The sequence below is a fragment of the Notamacropus eugenii genome, chromosome 6 (assembly GCF_028372415.1).
Source record: "Notamacropus eugenii isolate mMacEug1 chromosome 6, mMacEug1.pri_v2, whole genome shotgun sequence".
In the NCBI taxonomy this organism is placed as follows: Eukaryota; Metazoa; Chordata; class Mammalia; order Diprotodontia; family Macropodidae; genus Notamacropus; species Notamacropus eugenii.
The window spans coordinates 385,499,184-385,517,399 of NC_092877.1; the positions used below are offsets into that span (position 1 = coordinate 385,499,184).

The following is an 18,216-nucleotide window of genomic DNA, read 5'->3' on the forward strand; positions in this document are numbered from 1 at the left end:
AACTAACCTGTGAGTTCTTCCCCTCCACTGTGTGTCAGCTCAGTCTCCTGTGGCAGGGGCATATCATCGTCCTCATCAAAAGTGTCTGTACCCTTGGCTCTGGCCCATTTCATAGAGGGCTTCCTCATTTCCTCTGCTTTCATTCTGTCTCTTCATTGTTCTGTCCCTGTTGTGTACCCCGATTTGTGTGAGACACCCCTTGGTGCTGCAACGAACCGAGCTCCTAGAAGTATATTTGTACCTGCAGGGCTAGCTCACTCTCTTTGCTCTCTCTGTGAGGTCAATCCAGTAGTGGCACCCCTGGTGAGGGTTTAGGAACACATGTAGCACATTTGGGGCTTCATTTCCAATTACCCTCCAGGTTAGATGGACGTTAATAGCTCCAGCAACAATGCATGGGTGTGCGTGGCTCATTTCCCTTAACTATCCAGCTTTCCTCCTCCTTCTCGGTCTCATGAGCAGGAATTGGAATGGAACCTTGAGGTTCTTTCATCTGCACCCCTCGAATTATTAGCGGTTCACTGCCTTTCTCATGTGATTGTTGAGAGCTTGAATTTCATCCTCTGAAGCTGCCTCTTCTGTCCTTGGACCATTTACGTACTGGAAAATGGTTCTTAGCCTTCAGATACTTGAGATGGTTCCTTAGATACCTTGGCTACGCAGTCTTTGTCAGAGAAACTTCCCTTCTGCATTTACCTGCATTAGATCTGTTTTTGTAAAAACATTTAGATTTTATAGACTCTACATTTTCCATTTTATCTTTTATGATCCTTTCTACCAGTTGTTTAGCCATGGACTTTTCCTCTGTTTATAGATATTAAAGGTGATTTCTCCCTTCCTCCTACAGTTTGATAATGTCACTTCTCTGTCTAAGTCTTCATTCATTTGGAGTGAAGAGATTGGGGGGATCAGAGCAGCAAGTGACAGTGGGAGTGAGTGAACCACACTCTGGATCTGACCCTTTCTGTTCTGTTATGGGTCCAGTCCAATGTCTGTCTTGGGTGGCTGGGAAGCTGGCCCTTTCTACCTGCTACATAGACCCCCTAGAACAAGGACCTGGGTTATGCCAACCAGCAAGTGGGCTAGATCCAAGGACTGATGCAAGTTTTCCCACCATTGCACAGCTCAGGCAGCCCATGTGTCTTCTCTGCAGACTGTCCCCATGCTGATCATTAGTCACTGTTTCCACATCCTTTGAGGATGAGGAAGGGGACGGCACCTTTTCTGATCTCAGAAAGTTGCCCCTTCGTTTCCTCAGTCTTTCATCTCTCACCTGCTGCACCTTGGTGTGCAGTGTGCTTTCATTTGGCCAAATGCTGCCGCCTTCCCAGCAGTCTTTGGCAGGCCCTGCTGCCATGCGGTCACTGCTTCCTTCTGCAGACCTTTGCCAGCTCCAGCCCATAGCCTACAGAGTCTGTTCTCTGCTCTGGCTGTGGCTGTGTTGATGCCCTCAGCACCTGAGCGCATCCTGAAAGGCTGGGCCCCTCACACATCAGCTCCCATCATGCCTCTTGGCCTTCTGTTGTCCACTGTCACTGCCTGTCGGCCCTGGGTCCCCTCCCTGCCAGGAGCCTCCCTGTTCTTCCTTCTGAGCTCATCCTGATGCTGTTTTGACAAGTGTCGAGCTTGGATGGAAAAAGGATTTTTCTGGGGAGGCAAGAAAGGAGTGAACCCAGGCATGGCATTCTCTGTCTCATTAATCTTCAGCCAGCTTTCTGCTTGACTGCTTTTCCAAAATATCAGAGCTGTTTAAAATGAGTTGAAATGACTCTTTCCTGTTTACCAGTCTTTCATTGGAGAAACAAAAAATAATAGGAGGAAAGGCAGACACGACACACATGCATCCACATGTGGAGCTTGACCAAGGGAGCCTGGGAGCTGGAGGCAGGACAGCCCAAGATGGTCCAGTCGGCCCTGCCTGGCATAGGGAGCACACACAGCTGGGGCTTCCTTCCTCAGAAGCTCCTTACCTTTGTCCCCTTTCCTTTAAAGCAGAAGAGGCCCCAGACCTCACCTCCCTTCCCTTCTTTCAGGTGGTAGTTTACACGAGTTCGGTGGCTGACTTGACAGCTCTCCTGTTTCTCGCCTTCTTGGTTTTCAGAGAGTTATCCAGCACAATGCTCTGGAGGACCGCTCCATCACCGACAAGCAGCAGTGGGACGCTGCCATCTACTTCATGGAGGAAGCCCTCCGGGGACGACTTAAGGACAGTAAGTAGAGCTGGGGTGCTCCTGTAGCACTGTGTGGTGTGGGCATGGGAGGCATGGGGTGATCTTCCAGGACTGGCGCAGGATCCAGACTGTGTCCTCCTTAGCATTCTCATGATATCCCAGTCAGCAGGTGTTTATTATAGTCCTGTTCGCCCTGTGCCACACTAAGCACTAGGCTCACAAAGAAAGCCTCCCCTCTCCCTGCCCAGTCTTTTCACGGGTGAGACAAGTGTGCAGACGCTTCTCCCCATCCCAAAAGAGTATGTACATAGGGTAAGTGGTAGGTCGTCTCACAAGGAGTGAGAGAGACAAGGAAAGGCATCAAGGGTGGAGATGTTGAGTCCTGTAAGAACAGTCCAACCCCTAGGTCACCGGATTCTCAGGTTCATGGAAGGGAGTCAGCTCTCTGAAGGTATAAATGGAAGGCAGACTCTGAGAGGCAGGACAAGGATTTTGTGCTCCTAGAGTTTATTGGACGAGATGAACATGGTCATGAATGATGAGCCTGAGGGGGGAGAGCATGGAGGCAGGGAGGCCAGCAGGGAGGCTGCTGCTTCTGTCCAGCTGTGAGAAGATGAGGCCACTCCAGTGTGGCCTCTGGGGCCACAGAGGGAAGAGGGAGCAGCTGCTGGGCACCTGGCAACAGGTGAGTGGGATGAGGAGTCAGGAAGGATGCCTGGACTGGGGAGTAAGGGAAGGGTTTGGAAGGAAACAAGGAGGTCTTTTTGGTCAGTTGGCAGTGTGAAACTGAGGTCAGGAGAGAGATTAGGACTGACTAAGTAGATCTGAGGGTCGCCTGCCTAGAGGTGGTCGTTGACCCTACTGAGATGACCAAGCAAGACAGCATAAAGAGGGCTTGGGACAGGCTCTGGGGGACACTGTGGTCAGTGAGTGTGACATGGAGGAGTGTCCAGGAGAAAGAGGCCAAAAAGAGAAGAACTAGGGCAGGGGGCGATTGATCAGCAGTGTCCTGGACAGTGTGGGGACAGAATACAAGCCATTGTGCTGGACGGTGGGGAAAAAAGACAGAGGCATGTTGTGGGCAGCCTCTCCCACAGGTTGCTGTGAAAGGGGAGAGGGGCCTGGCCCTGGCGAGCTGGGCTATTTGAGAACAGGAAGCCTCTGGGAGGCAGGGAGCGGTGGATGATTAGTGATGGGGGGGGGGGGGGGGGGGGGCAGGCAGCAGGGGGCCAGGCTTCTGGAGGAAACAGGAGGATGCACATGGAGGGCAGCCTTGGCCAGGGGGCAGCCACCCCCTGTGCTGCATTCTCTAACCATTGCTTTCCAGCAGCTCAAGACAAAATCACTGCATCCTAGGACCATGGTACCTGAGGAACCACCATGGAAATCTTTCCCACTAGGTTAACGCAGAACCCATGAGCAGTTTCGCTGTTTTTAGGTAGTTCAGCGTGCCTACAACCAGATGGCATCTGAGGCCTTGTATGTGAATTTTCTTACCTTCATTTGAATTTGAGCTCATAGGGAATTAGAAGATAAGGAGACTAAAGTGTGTCACTAGTCATGCTAGAAAGTTTAGTAAGAATAATTTAGCTTCGTGCTCTGTGTTCTTCATTTTAAAAATTCCATGTTCTAGCGGAAACTGTCCTTGAAAACATGGTGGGTCCAGATTGGAAAAAGAGGTGGATGAACTGGATGGGACGGACCCAGGAGCAGGTAAGGGCTGTCACCTTCTGTTTGATTTGGGCCAGAGTCCTCAGTTCAGCTGCCGTCAAATGGGACTGCTGTTTTTCATTCTCACCTTTGTTGCTGTGATAAATCATTTGATTCAGTAGCTAAAAATAATTTTCCAAAAGCCGGAACGTTCAGACAGCGAATCTAGTAAGGAGGACAGCTGATTGTATAAAGATTTTTTAAAGGGACAACTGTCTTTCCCCCATTTTGAGGCTCATTTCTCTTGGCGGGCCCCAGGTCTTTGGCTGTGCATTTTGAAGTCCTGAACAGTGAAGTGTTTTTGGGCCTTGTTTGTTTCGGGCTGGGGGGGATTAGAGGCTGAGACAGGACCCAACTCTTTGAACCTTTTCAGAAGGAGACAGATCAGAGAGATCCCAAGGGGCCTGGAAGGGAATTTATAATGGATGGGGTTGGGCCACTGGAAGTGCCCCTGCCAGGTCACAACTGTCATTCCATTTCCTGTCCTCATATTTTCACAAGTAAAAAGTGATCCTCCTTCCTGGGGACACTTCATCACTGAGCTCAGGGCCTCGTGCCATCTTTGTGTCCCAGACCCCCCGGGCGCTGGTCAGGCAGAGCCTCTGCACCCATTCTCAGGGATGTGCTTTTAAATGTATAACATAAGTATATAGGCTCTCATAGGAAGGAGGCATGTTGAAATAGAGTCATAGCAATAGGAAAGGCACAAGCTCACAGATCCCAGGGAATATCCTCGGAGTTAGAGCTTAGTGAAAATAAAGATGTCATTTTTTTCCCAGACCCCAGGTTAAGGCTTCCTGGTCTAGCACCAGAAAGGAGTGGTACAGTCCACTCAGGATACATCATATAAGCCCATTCGAGGCAGTGTGCTCATTGACCAGCGACTGGCCACCTGTACTTGGCTACTCTGTGCCTGGTGTTGGACTTGATTAAGAGCAGAGGCTACTGGATTGCCCAGAAGGGTCCCAGGCTGGGCTGCATGGGTCGTTAGCAACCCCAGAGGAGCCTGATCTCTGCTTGCTCATTGTGTCTCAGTTACCTTTTAGTCTGGTTCCAGCCACCATGAAGGTGTTGGGGTGCAAGCCGGCCTGCCTGGTCTAGATTGGGATCAGGCAGTAGTACTTGCAGGCTTTCTATCTTCTGGGTAAACAGTGAGAATGAACATCTACCATGTATTTATTTGCATTGCTTTTTTTTAAAATCTGAAGTCTATTCACAACGAAACAAAAAATGAATTGGAAAAGATGCTGAAATGTAATGAGGAGCACCCGGCCTACCTCGCCAGCGATGAGATCACCACAGTCCGCAAGAACCTGGAGTCCCGAGGAGTCGAAGTGGACCCATGTTTGGTAACAACCCCCCAAGCCTCGAGCCGATCCCTGGGGCAGGTTGGGTCACCACTGTGGCCACATTCTCAAGTGCGGAGGCAGGGATTCTGGTCTTGCGAGTGAGCAGCAGAAATGAAGCCTAGGGTTATTCCAAAAAGCCAGATGGAGCAGGGTCTTCTGCTTAGCAAGACAGCGTTTTCCTTTGGTCCTGCCGGTAAATGACTCTCTCCATTTCTGGAGAGCAGGGTAGACTCAGCTGGTGTTTAGACTCCATCGTTGGGATGCCTTGCACTTTGGAACGTGGAAAGCCAATTTTTAAAGCCCTTCCCCCCTCCTGGGCATCATTTCCTGCTGCTCATGCAGATAATGTTCAAGAAGTGATTCTTCATTTGTAATATTAGCGTGAGGAAAACAGACTAGGATGGTGGGTCTGCTAGATCAGGGTTGCTCGGGCTTGGCATAAAGGCTTCCAAGACTTCTCCACTCCTGGCAGCGGCTGTCATTGATATGAGTCTGATGAGTCCACCAGAGGGCGGAAGAACTTCACGATCAGAGATGGTGAAAATCACATCAGTTTTTATGAAACTCCTCTAAAAGCTGGTGGTGAACTTAGGTGAAAAATTTACCTAACAGGTAAAGAAGGGTTCTCTGTGTGTGGATTTACTGGGTCCTGGTTATTTCTGCCAGTGACCAAGGGACCTGGATAGGCTGTAGTTAGACATTTTCAGTTTAAGTGGCCATTAATTTGAGCATTTTAACAAAATGAAGGAGGGAAATTGTCCAAATTTAGTTGTGTATAAAAAAATTTGATTTTGAAGCTTTGGTGTGCAAGAGTCACCTGGTATCTGTCCATCCATTTGTCTTTATCTGTCTGGGTGGGTGCCCTTTGTCCCTGCCTGCCTCAGGGCCCCCACCATACCCTCCGCCCTCATCCAGTCTTTCTTTGCTTCCCTCCTGTACTACTTAGTATAAAAAGCTCCTAACTTATATCCTCACTTTGAGCATCTGTTTTCCCCAGACATTGGGCCTGCACCCCTGTGCCCGAATCAGCCTTTTGAGGCCCAGAAGGAGCTGGAGGTTACCCAGCAGGAGTCAGGTCCCCACTGAGATGCCCCCAGGGGGTGTCTGAGCCAGAACTCTGAGACCTGTGGGTCTTCTTGACCTCTCCCCCACCCCCCAGCAGGGGGCCTGCCTTCCAGGCCTTGCCTAGTCTGGCTCCAGCCTTCTTCCCCATGACTTCCCTTTTTCCTGGCCCTGGTTCCTGCCAGAATTGATGGGCAGCTGTTGGCTGGGTTGACCGTGGCTCCCAGTCCTTAGGCGTTGCTCTGCACCCAGACTGCACACCCTCTTCTCCCTTGGGAGCCCCGCTCTGGCATACCCCTCAACCCCAAAAGTGCCCAACACATCCTTCTTCTGGACACTTTTAAGACGCTTCATCAGGTTTGACTGAATAGGTATCTGTTAATCACAGTCACTCGTTGTGGGTTGCCTCTGTGTTCAGGCGCTGCACCAGGACTCTCCTGTTGAACCTGACCTGAAGTTGGGAGGCCCATCACCAGTCTCAGTTTCCTCCTCAACAGGCATAGGCGTGCCTAAGGGTGGCTGTGGCAGGTGCCCTGTGTCAGCAGCCCCGATTTCTGGACCCGGAGCACCGTTTGGATGCTTCTTTAGTTCACAGAGGGAAAGTTGGGCTGGCCCCAGCTGCCTGATTCCCGGACCGCAGTTGACTCCAGGACTCACTGCCTTCTTTTCTTTCCTCAGATTAAGGACACGTGGCACCAGGTTTATAGAAGACATTTCCTGAAAACGGCTCTGAGCCACTGCAACCTTTGTCGCCGCGGTTTTTATTACTACCAGAGGCATTTTGTAGACTCTGAGGTCAGTGTTGTAGGAGCAGGACAGACCTGCAGGAGGTCAAGGAGGCTGGTTTGCCCTGCCTTTCTCCTCCTCAGGGCACTGGCCTGAGCACTTCAGTGTCCTCAGTAAATAGGGAGAGAAAACTGTTACTCCATACTCGGATGGCACCAGGATGCCCAGGCCTGGGCTTGGCCTGGGCTTGGCCTGCGCCAGCTGTATTCAGGCCCAATCCCATGCATTTTCCCCCTTTTCCCCTCATCAGATGCAGGGTGGGATAGAAGCCTATCTCCATGGCTCTTTGCTGCGTCCTGGGGTACCCGGGCCTTGACAGGGGCGGGTGAGGCCACTGTCACCACCCTCAGTCGGACCCATGTCTGGCCATCCCCTTGGCAGTCACTCACACCATGCCTTTGGGCCTTTGCAGTTGGAGTGCAATGACGTCGTTCTCTTTTGGCGCATCCAGCGCATGCTGTCCATCACAGCCAATACATTGCGGCAGCAGCTCACCAACACAGAAGGTGAGGCACAGTCGGACCCCCATCCCACCTTCTTCTCCAGGCCTCCCTCTCTTCCTTTGTCCAAAGGAGGGGCTTTGGGTTGGGGATCATAGAGCTTCCTCTCCGCTCTGAGCCTGCGGATGGGGCTGGCTGGGTTGGTATGAGGGTCTCTGGCCATTCTCGGCTTAGAGCCTCGTCCAGCCCTTGCTTTCGTGGCATGCCTCGTGGGCAGGGTTCGAGGCTTCCATTAGAAGGGTCTGTGCCTATCACATTTCCTCTTTGCTTTGACCAGTCCGACGGCTGGAGAAGAATGTCAAGGAGGTGTTGGAAGACTTTGCCGAGGACAGTGAGAAGAAGATGAAGCTGCTCACGGGAAAGCGGGTCCAGCTGGCGGAAGACCTCAGTGAGTAGCCCCTACTGGGGTGGGGGTGGAGGTCCGGGACTCCAGAGCCTGCCAGCCTCAGCCTCGGTGTGAGCTGGTGGCAGCAGGAAGTCAGAACAGCGTCTTTGGGGAACCAGGTGCGAGGGTGTTTGTTTCCCATCCTTGGAAATGGGCATTTCAAATACTGGTTGTCTTCCGGCTCTCACAAAACAGAGAGCACTTCAGCTCCATGTTAGTGTTGCTGGCTCTGACCGTCTTTGTCCCAGCAGCCCAGGCCATGGGATAAGGAGTCCAGAGGGGCTCACAGTCTTCTGAGACCAGGAAACTCGTGAGCTTCCGCTGGGGCCAAATAACCCAGAGTCACAGTGTGGTGCCTGCAGCATGTTTGCTGGGCAGGTTGGAGCTAGATCAGGAAAAATGATTCTCAGCTTAATGGGAATGTTAATAGCACAGTGAGGAGCTGTCAGTGGGAGGCCCTTGGAGAAACAGCCCAGAGGGGAAGACCTCTGAATGAGAAGTCTGCCAGCGAGTGTGGCCCTTCCCCTGCCCTGGCTCCTGGGTATCTGGGCAGCCCAGTAACCTTGGATCTGACTGACGGTTTACTTGCAGTGGCACTTTATCTGTTACAAGTTAGTTCGTGCTGGATTTGGAGAATACTGTCTTTTCTTCATTGGCCTCCACAGGCACTGTCGTGACCGCTTGTCCCCTCAAGTCTTGGTTAGGCCTGCATGGGCAGGAGGTGCTCTCCTCCAAGACTCGCCCCCACTTCTTTTAAACCAAAAATGCACTTGAGTATTTCACTGAAGTAGATCACTGGGGAAGAAGCAACCCTCAAGCCTTTGGCTTCTGCCTGTCATTGATTGGGGGGGGGGGGTCAGGTGAGGGGCTGGGGCACTGGAAGATGTGGGTGTGAAGGTGGCCTCGAGGACCCTGGCCCAGTCACCTTCCCTCATCTGTCCCACATAAGCCCACATTTTCCTCCTGGTGTCACATGCCCAGCATGCACTTGGGCACCAACCTTGTTGTCATTCAGAATGCTACAGAAAGGCTTTGGCAGCTTCAGCTCTGTGGGGAGCACAGAGAGACCAGGGAGGTCCCAGGACTCAGGGGAGGATCATAGGGAGGAAGACCCTGACCAAGGGGAAGGGTCTCTCCCCTAATACCTGAGGTGGACAGTTTCTCTCCAGCTATCTGCATCTTGTTTTAGCGGTCTGGTCATCCCAGCATCAGTGCACAAAGGTCCCACCGAGCTTACCCTATTCAAGGACTGAGGTTACAGCTGAGGTAGGGGGTCCCTTCATCATTCTGGAGGGCGACCCCATGGCCCTGGGCATTGAGGGTACGATTCAGAGTGACTGTCCTCACTGAGGTGGATATATGCTTCAGAATCCTCTGGCAAATAGATCTGGCTTCGTTTATTGGCATTCAAGATGTTGTGCCCTTTCCTACCTTCTGTCCTTAATGCTCCTAACTGCCTAGACCCCTTGGAAATCACCACCGTGTGGTGGGTGCCTCTGAGCTGAGGACAAGAAGGAGCCAAGTCTGCCATCTTTTCCACCCACACATTTCAGTTCAGTGATGAGACACATGAAGCCCCCTTCCCTCACTGTAACTTCATTAAAGAGACTCTGCTGGGCCCTGGGCATACGAGGGTAAAATCCTTCCCTTCTGCTGGGGCTGCAGGGCCCAGGGGACTGCAGAGGGGAGTAGAGGGGTCTTGGTGGTCTGCAGAGGAGGCTGGTTGGTCTGGCCCCTGGGGCAGGGACAGGACAAGTCTTCTCCGTCACTTTTTGGTGCGTTGAGTCAAGTTGGTGGCCTCCCCAGGAGGAGCACCTCACGGTTCTTTGTCTTGTCTGATGGTACTCTCCTTTCCCGAGACCAACTGAGAGCACATGTTGTCTCTGCTGAGCAGAAAGAAAAGGAAAGGAATTTGCTGTCTCAGAAATGGTTGTACTGAGAGCTCAGGGGGAAGAAGCTGAGTGAGGGGAGCGGCGTCGGGCTTTCCTGCTATTAAACGTCCTTTCTGAATTTCCCAGTGAAATGAAGCCCCGGTCACTTTTCCCTCTTACCCTGCCCGATCTGCTTTGGAGGCTTTCAAGAGGGCGGCCAATTAGAACCTGCCTGGGGCCGGTCCCTCCCCGGGATGAATTTGCTCTGATGATTTCCTACACGAGGTGGCAACAGCTGGCCCTTGTCCTGGCCCTTTGAAGGATTAGCGAGCCGGGAGCAGCAGGCCCGGCCTCTTGCCACTGTTGACGCGCCTTTGCCGGCCCATGCCTGAGCATCTCCCAGGCAGCCAGCAATTGTTTCTGGAAATGTAAAGTTTGTTCTCCAGGGAGCGTACACTTGGCAGCGCACAAAGCTGCTGGGACTTGTCCTCGGGTTTTCTTTGCTCTCCCGCCCTCCCTTCCTTCTCTGCTCCCATTGTGCCTTGTGTGAATGTAAAGAAAGAATGCAGTGTGGTGGGGGGTGGGGTAGAAAAAAATCATGTAGGATTGACCGGGCTTTTTAAAGGCATGTAACTTAGAAAATTAAGCTGGGCTTAGGTGTTTTGATCTTTTTTTAACTGAGAAAGTCTATGTAAACTTGAGATTAACATTTAACTGTTGGGACCTAAAAGTGTTAGACTGTGGAAGAAGGCTGATCAATTTTCCTTAAGCTGCCATCAACCTAGTGACAGTGGTCACCATTCTATTTTAATTAACACTGGGTGCTTATCGAAATTTAATGTTTCTGAAAATACCCTTTCTTTAGAGAAGCAGAGTTTGCTAGAAAAGGTAGTTAAAAGAGAGGAAACTAAGAGATGAAACAGAAACAGTCACTTTAATGACTGAGATGAGAAGAGGAAGGAAGCCCCCTTGGGGGAAGGTCATCTGGGGCTCAGCACAGAAGCCGCTTACCAACGGTGCTCCTGAAACGGAGGGAGCTGGTGCTTTTAAGTCTAAAAACCCCCTTATGGCCAAGAATAGAGTGAGACCTGTACAACAAACAAGAATTAGATGACATTTTTGGAGCAGAGGCTCTTCAACCATCTAACAGTGTAGGGCTCTACAAGCCATCACAGCAAGTGCAAGCTTGATTGACTCTGTCCTGAAAAATCACATGGGTGATGTAACCTCTAGAACAGGAGTTCTAGAGAGAGAAGCCTGGAGTCCTTACAGGCCTGGGCTGTTTTCAGAAGCTCATGCAGACCATCTGCTTCTCTCGCTTCATTCTAGACCTGAGTCTTTGTCCCTTGAGGCTGTTGAATCTAGACATTTCACGGAAACAGGGGCCCTGTAGGTTATCCATCCAACTCCATCATCGGGGATTGGACGTGATCTGCACATTTGACGAGCCTGCCTATCGTTCCCTAAATTGCTGAGTGGCCAGAGGCCGAGCCGAATCCCCTTGGGTCCCCAACTGGGCACTGCCCGTTGGTTTTGGCAACCATGTGAAATCATTAACAGTGTGGAGGGAAATGGGAAGGATTATTTGTGTCGTGGGAAATAAAGGTGAGGGGAATGTGGTGGTCCTAGAATCCTCCAAGGACCACAGACCCTCATTGTGGCCCCTCTGAAAGGGCAGCAGCGCTTTCATACTCCCTGGTGACAGAGCTCCAGGGTGGGGGACTTCCTCCTGATGGAGAGGAGCCCAACCCTGGGTCTGGAGGTGGAGGCAGTTGTTGTCCACAGATCATCATTTAGATTCCACCCTAAAAGATGTTAGTGAAGTTGTGCGAGCCCAAAGGACCCTTTTCCTTCTGAGTGAACACTTGTGCCCAGGCTCATCTTTCACCCTTCAGATCCAAGTCTGAGCTAATGCTAGAGGAGACGGGGGAAAGAACATCGGGCATCCGTGCTTCCAGGCCTGAATTTACTATTTGTCCTTCACAAAAATGGAAGTCTTTTTTTCAAAAGAATTCACAGGCTGACAAAAAAGAGTCCCCAATAGAGGAAGTTAGAATTTAGGCTGTATTTTTCCTGAAATGACAAAACCTTTCAAGTCAGGCTGTTTTATCACAGTCTACTTAGTTTCTAAAAAGAAGAAACTTTGTCTGTGAAACTCAAGAAAAAAAGTAAGTAAAGCCAAAAGTCCATTACAGAGAGCCCATTCCATAGGGTTAGGTAACGGTCCTCTATTCAGAATATATTAGAATGACTTTTTAGGAGTCTGTGCGTCTTCTTGAGGTACAGATTTCAGACTATTTATGTCAGAACCATAATGTACTAAAAACTAGGAGTCTGTTGTTTAATTGGCCACCCTCCCTCTTTTTTATTTAAGAAATATACCCATATGGAGTAGTTAGGTGGCACGTTGGATAGAGCACCGACCCTGGAGTCAGGAGGACTTGAGTTCAAATCCAGCCTTGAACTCTTTCTAGTCGGTGTGACCCTGGGCTAGTCACTTGACTGCAGCTGCGCGCACACACACACACACACACACACACACATTTATGATCATTGTAAACATCAGCAGGAATCACGTCATTAAATTACTCTTATTTAATTTTTTTAAATTTTTGTTCTTTTAAACTTAAATACACAATAAAAAAAGAAAAAAATCCAGTCATGTGCACAGCAGAATGTGAGATGATTCATAATATGAAGCTATAAATCTCCATTTCCAGACGGCCTTCATAATAAATGCTGCACGTTCTGTTCAGATCCGTCCATCTTGTCTTTGTTGTGGTGTGCTCGTCCTTCGCTGACATCAGAGCCGTGATGACGTGCGGGAGGGAGGGCGGGTGTGCAGCACCTTTTCTTCACTTCTTGGTGGGCTGGACGTTGAGCTCTGCTGTGCATTTTCTCCTTTGTTCATTTATTCCCCCCACTCCCAGGAAGGTTGCGGTTAAGTGCAGATACATGTGTGTGCATGCACACACACACACACACTTGTACATATATACACATTCATATGTGTACATATATGTACAAACATGTAGGCGTACACACACAAAATGTTTTATTAAATTGCTCTCGTTTAATTGTCCTTAATGTTTGGATTTCTCAGGATCTATGCATTTGATTTTTGTTTTGGGCTGGTAGTTAGGTAGCATTACTGAAACTGTATCAACAATAGAAGTTTGCTGGGCCTTACCCAATACATACTATCGAAAGTGTGTTTTAGGCTGCTTCTGGAGCTCTCTGCCCACCAACAATAACAGGGTTGAACAGCTGGGCAAAAGGAGATTACAGGGGTTTCTTTGCTGGCACTAGGGACAGGACTCTTGCTTTGCCCATTCTTGAATCCAGGTCACAGTCCTGGGTGGTAGTCCTGGGGTGAAAAGGAGTACTAACCCAGCAGAGCTTGCAGCCATAGGGGAACAGGGCAGGGCAGAAAAGAGTGCTTTTGGTCACCTACAGAACAAAGTATAGTCCAGGAGAGTAGACACACCTCTCCTTATATCATACCACCTTGGTAGAACCAAAACCTTACAGGTCCCTAACAGCATCTCTGAAACAGCTGCCCAAAACCCTTGAAGCTTGGGACAGTGTGCCTTCCACCCTGGAAGCACAGCCCCTACTTTACAAAAAGTTAAAAGTCAAGAAATAGGTTGGGAAAATGAGCAAACAACAGGAAAAAAATTCTGACCATAGAAAGTTACTGTGGTGACAAGGAAGATAAAACACACTCAGAAGACAACAGAAGACTGATAACCAAAGCCTCCGAGAAAAATAGGAATTGGTCTCAGGCCATGAAAGAGCGCACAAAGGATTGAAAATCAAGAGAAATCGAAGGAAAATTGGGAAGAGACATGAGAGTGATGCAAGAAGATCATGAAAAAGTCAGCAGCTTGGAAAAGGAGACTGAATATAAAATACTGAAGAAAATAACACCCTCAAAAACAGACCAGGCCGGACAGTAAGAGAGGCCCAAAAAGCCAGTGAGGCACAGAAACTCTCTGAACAAAAGAACTCCTTAAAAAAATAGAATTGGCCAAGTGGAAAGGAGGAAGCTAGCGACTTTAGGAGGAATCAGGAAGCAATAAAGCAAAACCAAAAGAAGGAAAAACTAGAAGACATCGCAGTACCTCACTGGAAAACATGGCTGGCCTGGAAAATAGATCCAGGAAGGATCATTTTAAAATTGTGGAACTACCTGAAAGCCATGATCAAAACAAGAGCCTAGAATCATCTTTCAAGAAGTTATTCAGGAAAACTGCTCTGATCTTCTAGAACCAGGGAGTAAAATAGAAATTGAAAGAATCCACCAGTCACCTCCTGAAAGAGATTCCAAAACTCCTAGGAATATTGTAGCCAAATTCCAGAGCTCTCAGGTCAAGGAGAAAATATTACATGTAGTTAGAAGCAATTCCAGTATTGTGGAAATGCAATCAAGATAACACAGGATTTAGCAGCTTCATTAAAGAATCGGAGGGCTTGGAATATGACATACCAGAGGACAAACGAGCTAGGATTACTACCCAGGATCACCTGCCCACCAAAATTGAGTATAGTCCTTCAGAGGAAAACATGGACATTCAGTGGGATAGAGGACTTTCAGGCTTTCCTGATGAAGACCTTCACACACAAGACTCAAAAGAAGCATGAGAAGGTGGGTGTTAACTGAAGGAACTGGCAGCTAACCTTTCCCTAAGAACAGTGAAGTGAGTCTGATCCAGAACACCTTTCTGGGCTATAAATTGGATGGGTTCACCTGGCAAAAAAATAGTGCCATCGATTAACAGTTCAGTGGCTGCTCTCAATCACAGACTTCTTTTCAGCTGAGTTACGGAAAAATAACTTTCTCAGCTTTTGTGCTTGGTAACGACAGTGGAAGTTATTATAACTGTCAGCCAGACCACACTTAAGAAAGCCCACCATGGGAGAAAACTTCTGAGTCAGCAACTGCAGCAAAGTGTTAAATTGAGTAAGAACAGACAATTCTGTTTCCAATAAGTGACCTGCACATTTGTGGGAAAAGCTTCTGTTTAAGGTGGCAGACAGTATGCCCATGAAGAAAAGCTTGTCCAGATAAAGTGGGTCTTGACAAGGATTTGTTTCATTCTGTGAACTTAGGTTAATACTACTTGCCATGGTGCTGGTTGTCTGGGAGATTCCTCCTAAATAGAATATCCAGTAAAGGAAGGGGGAGGTGAGGGTTTCTGCCCCTACCAGAATGGCAGATGTCATCATCCTCCTTGTTGACCTGGAGTGACCTTGGTTTCTTGGAGGCTCTGTCAGCACAGCACAAGCCCTAGCAGAACCTTCCATGCTAGAAGAGATCCACGGATGGGTCCAGAGTCAGATTATACATTTGTGGTGCCAGGACCGGATTCAGAAAGATTCATGGGCAAGTTGATCCCAGGGTGATGAGTTTTTCCATCCTAGCAACTCTCCATGACCATTTTAAAGTTAATTCAGCCAATATTTCTTAAGCGCCTACTATCTGTATGTACAAGATATCATGGAGAGAAAGGCGGAGTCAAGTCCTGGTTCAAGAACATACCTGCTTTGTGATTTTAGATAATTCATCCAACCTCTTTATCTTCCATGGTGACCCACAAGTGCCCATCAGTGACACAATTCAGAAAGGGAGTTTCCTTAACAAGTCACAGGGTTGGATTAAAAAATACATATTGGCAGGGCTAGTGTCACAAAGACCAAAATGTTGTGATCCATATCCCCAAGGAGATTGCAATCTCTATGTCCCCTTCTGAGAGCACAGCTTATCAGATAAAGGTGTATAGAAAATTCTCAAGAAGACTGACAGCTGTGGGGTGTCTGATAGGCCATTGAAGGAGAGCTCTTTAAGAAGCTAAGGTGAAAGGGTGATGGAGGATGCAGAGAGAGAAAAGGGGAGAGGGTGTAGCTGGGGGTTTGGTGGAACCAGCTGGCACATCAGAAATTGGCAGAAATCAGAAGTTAGAGCTCAAGTTATTGTTTCATTGATTGTCCAGACTCAGGAAAGCGATGCAGATAATGTTAATAACATAGATTAAACATGGTAAGAAATAAAATGTGTTTTGTTAAGAAAGGTCATGCTTGCTCACAATGGGACTCAGTGCTAAGTGCTAGGGATAGACAGAAAAGTAAAACCCAGGCTGGACCCACAAAGATCTTACATTCTTATGAAGGAAAGAGCCTATGGACAGGCAGAGAGGGACTGGAGGAGAAAGTGGGTACAATTGATGGGACTCGGAGGCCTCCTGGAGTAGGTGAGATTAGGGTCAAATCTTCAAAAGTCTTCAGAGAAAGCTAAGATGCTCCAAGGGCCTCAAGCCTGCCAGGCTTGGAGGACGGCAAATTCCAGTGTCTGGAGACAGGAGGAGGGCAGTGTGGGGCCAAGTCATGGGGACCCTGTGGGTGATCAAGGGCTGGGGAGAGAGACGAGGTCGGAAGTAGAAAACAACCGCCTCAGCAGCAGAACACCGGACGGATAGGAGGTGGGCTGACTAGAAGAACAACCAGCATTTCTGTAGCTCCTTCTGCGCAACTAGTAGCTCATGTTTTCCTTCTGATCCCCTGGGATGTAGATGTTACCATTACCTGTTCTCGGAGTGGGAGCCAAGACAAACAGTGAGCATCTGAGGCTGGATTTGAACTCAGCTCCTCTTGATCCCAGGCCCAGCTCTCTGTGCACTGAGCCTCCCAGCTGGTACATGTAGAAGAGACAAAAGTAGGACCATAGCAGCTCATCAGAATTACCACCACAGAGTGCTTCTGGTCAGAAACAATCAGATAAACTGTCCATGAGCTAACGAGCTCCTCTTCTCTGGAGCTCTTTACCAGAGGTTTGTCAGGAATGGTGGAGACAGCAGTTGGACTAGAAAATCTTGGGCCTCTGCAGCCCTCAGCATCTTCCTCTGCACTCACTCTCTACCATTCTCTGTGACCCCTAAGGCCATCCTCCAGCTCTGAGACTGTGTCTGTCCAGAGCTGGGTTTGACGTGGTGTCTCCTAGTACCAGATATGAACCCAGCAGGGCCAGGGCTGGGGAAGGCCTTGGTACCAGGGGAACGTTTCAGAGCATTGCCACATAACACCTTTTCCCCGGCATCTTTCCCTTTCCAGCAGTCTGACCTTCCCACTGAAGACTCCCCCCACTTGCCTCCAGAATGCAGTGTCAGCTCACGTACAGATGTGGTGACTGTTGTATGGTCGCTTGCAGTTTGTAGCTGGGGGCTGTGCCCTCCGAAAGTTCACCAAATCCAACCTGTTGGAGGAATATTATTTTTCTGCACATCTATAGAAAGTGAATATTACTGCCCTTCGCATCAGTGAGAAAATACGAATACAGCAAAGTGTGCTTGGAAAACAAATGAAAAGTGGAATTAATGCAAAGAGATACAGCTTGTTTTATCTCCTTGGACAGTGAGGGCAAAGGCATTTTCTCTTTTCGTGGCGATTTTACACTTTTTAGCATGAAAAAAGCAACTTTAAAAGTTTATAAGCTTTATAAATTTTAATGGCTTCATGAAATGAATCTTAAAATTACTTTTGAAGTGAACATTAGCCTCCTATTGGTGGCATCTTGTAGTGAGATGGACCTTTTATTTTGATTTTAACTTGTAGAAAACTTCTATCCTAGTTCTTGATTTTGAAAAAGTCTTTTTCAGGTTGGTTCCTAAATCCAGACTTGACTGCCAAAGCCTGTAGTCCTTTCCTCTCTTCTTGTGCTTGCTTTAGTCATACTAATGATTCCCCAGCAGCTCCCTCTCCTTACTGTGGCTTGGTTCTTGGGCCCAGGAACGTCTCATGACAAACCAATCTTGGGCACAGGCCACCCCAATCTTTACCTTGTTCTTGGGCTGGGAATGAGATGCCACAGACAAGCAGTACCTCCCGTGTGTGACTTAGGGGCCTGTTGACCACCCATTGACTTCTGATGGTTTATGCTGTTAACCAAGTGGAAGGAGACTCTTCTGCTAAGTCTAGAAGGGCTGCTTGAGTGTCCTTTTCTTAAAAAGTTTTACCTTCCCCCACCTCCTCCTGGCTAAGAAGAAAAGGTGCTTGTGAACAGGAGGAAGCAACAAGGGAAAAAAAAGATGGGTGATTTTTAAAGAGCTTTTAAAAAATAATTATAATGATACAGCAGCGGAGGGCCTTGCAGTCATTAGTGATTTATTGTCTTTGTTTGGTTTTCATAGTTGTCTGAAAGTCATAGTAAGGGGATTTATGTGAGGACTTTGGGGGGCTGCCATTGAAGGGGGTTGAGGCTCTAACATTTCTTGAGGATTAGATAAGAGTCTGGTACCTGCTACATGTAGGAGACTCCCCAGCACAGGACAGACCCATTTCTTGCCTCCAGGGACCTTGTTTTTCTTTGGGAACTGCCAGAATTTGTTT

The 18,216-nt window shown here is 48.7% G+C and overlaps 1 protein-coding gene across 4 annotated transcripts in view; it reads left to right on the forward strand.

Annotated features, from left to right (window-relative positions):
* The window catches only part of OPA1 (OPA1 mitochondrial dynamin like GTPase), a 64,535-nt gene that overhangs the window by 44,137 nt on the left and 2,182 nt on the right, over nucleotides 1-18,216 (forward strand). For all 4 annotated transcript variants that reach the window (XM_072618888.1, XM_072618885.1, XM_072618887.1 and 1 more), the window contains 6 exons: nucleotides 2,102-2,210; nucleotides 3,805-3,884; nucleotides 5,090-5,230; nucleotides 6,971-7,087; nucleotides 7,491-7,584; nucleotides 7,856-7,966. In XM_072618888.1, the coding sequence (XP_072474989.1) occupies nucleotides 2,102-2,210; nucleotides 3,805-3,884; nucleotides 5,090-5,230; nucleotides 6,971-7,087; nucleotides 7,491-7,584; nucleotides 7,856-7,966 (652 nt within the window). The remainder of the gene's footprint in view (nucleotides 1-2,101; nucleotides 2,211-3,804; nucleotides 3,885-5,089; nucleotides 5,231-6,970; nucleotides 7,088-7,490; nucleotides 7,585-7,855; nucleotides 7,967-18,216) is intronic.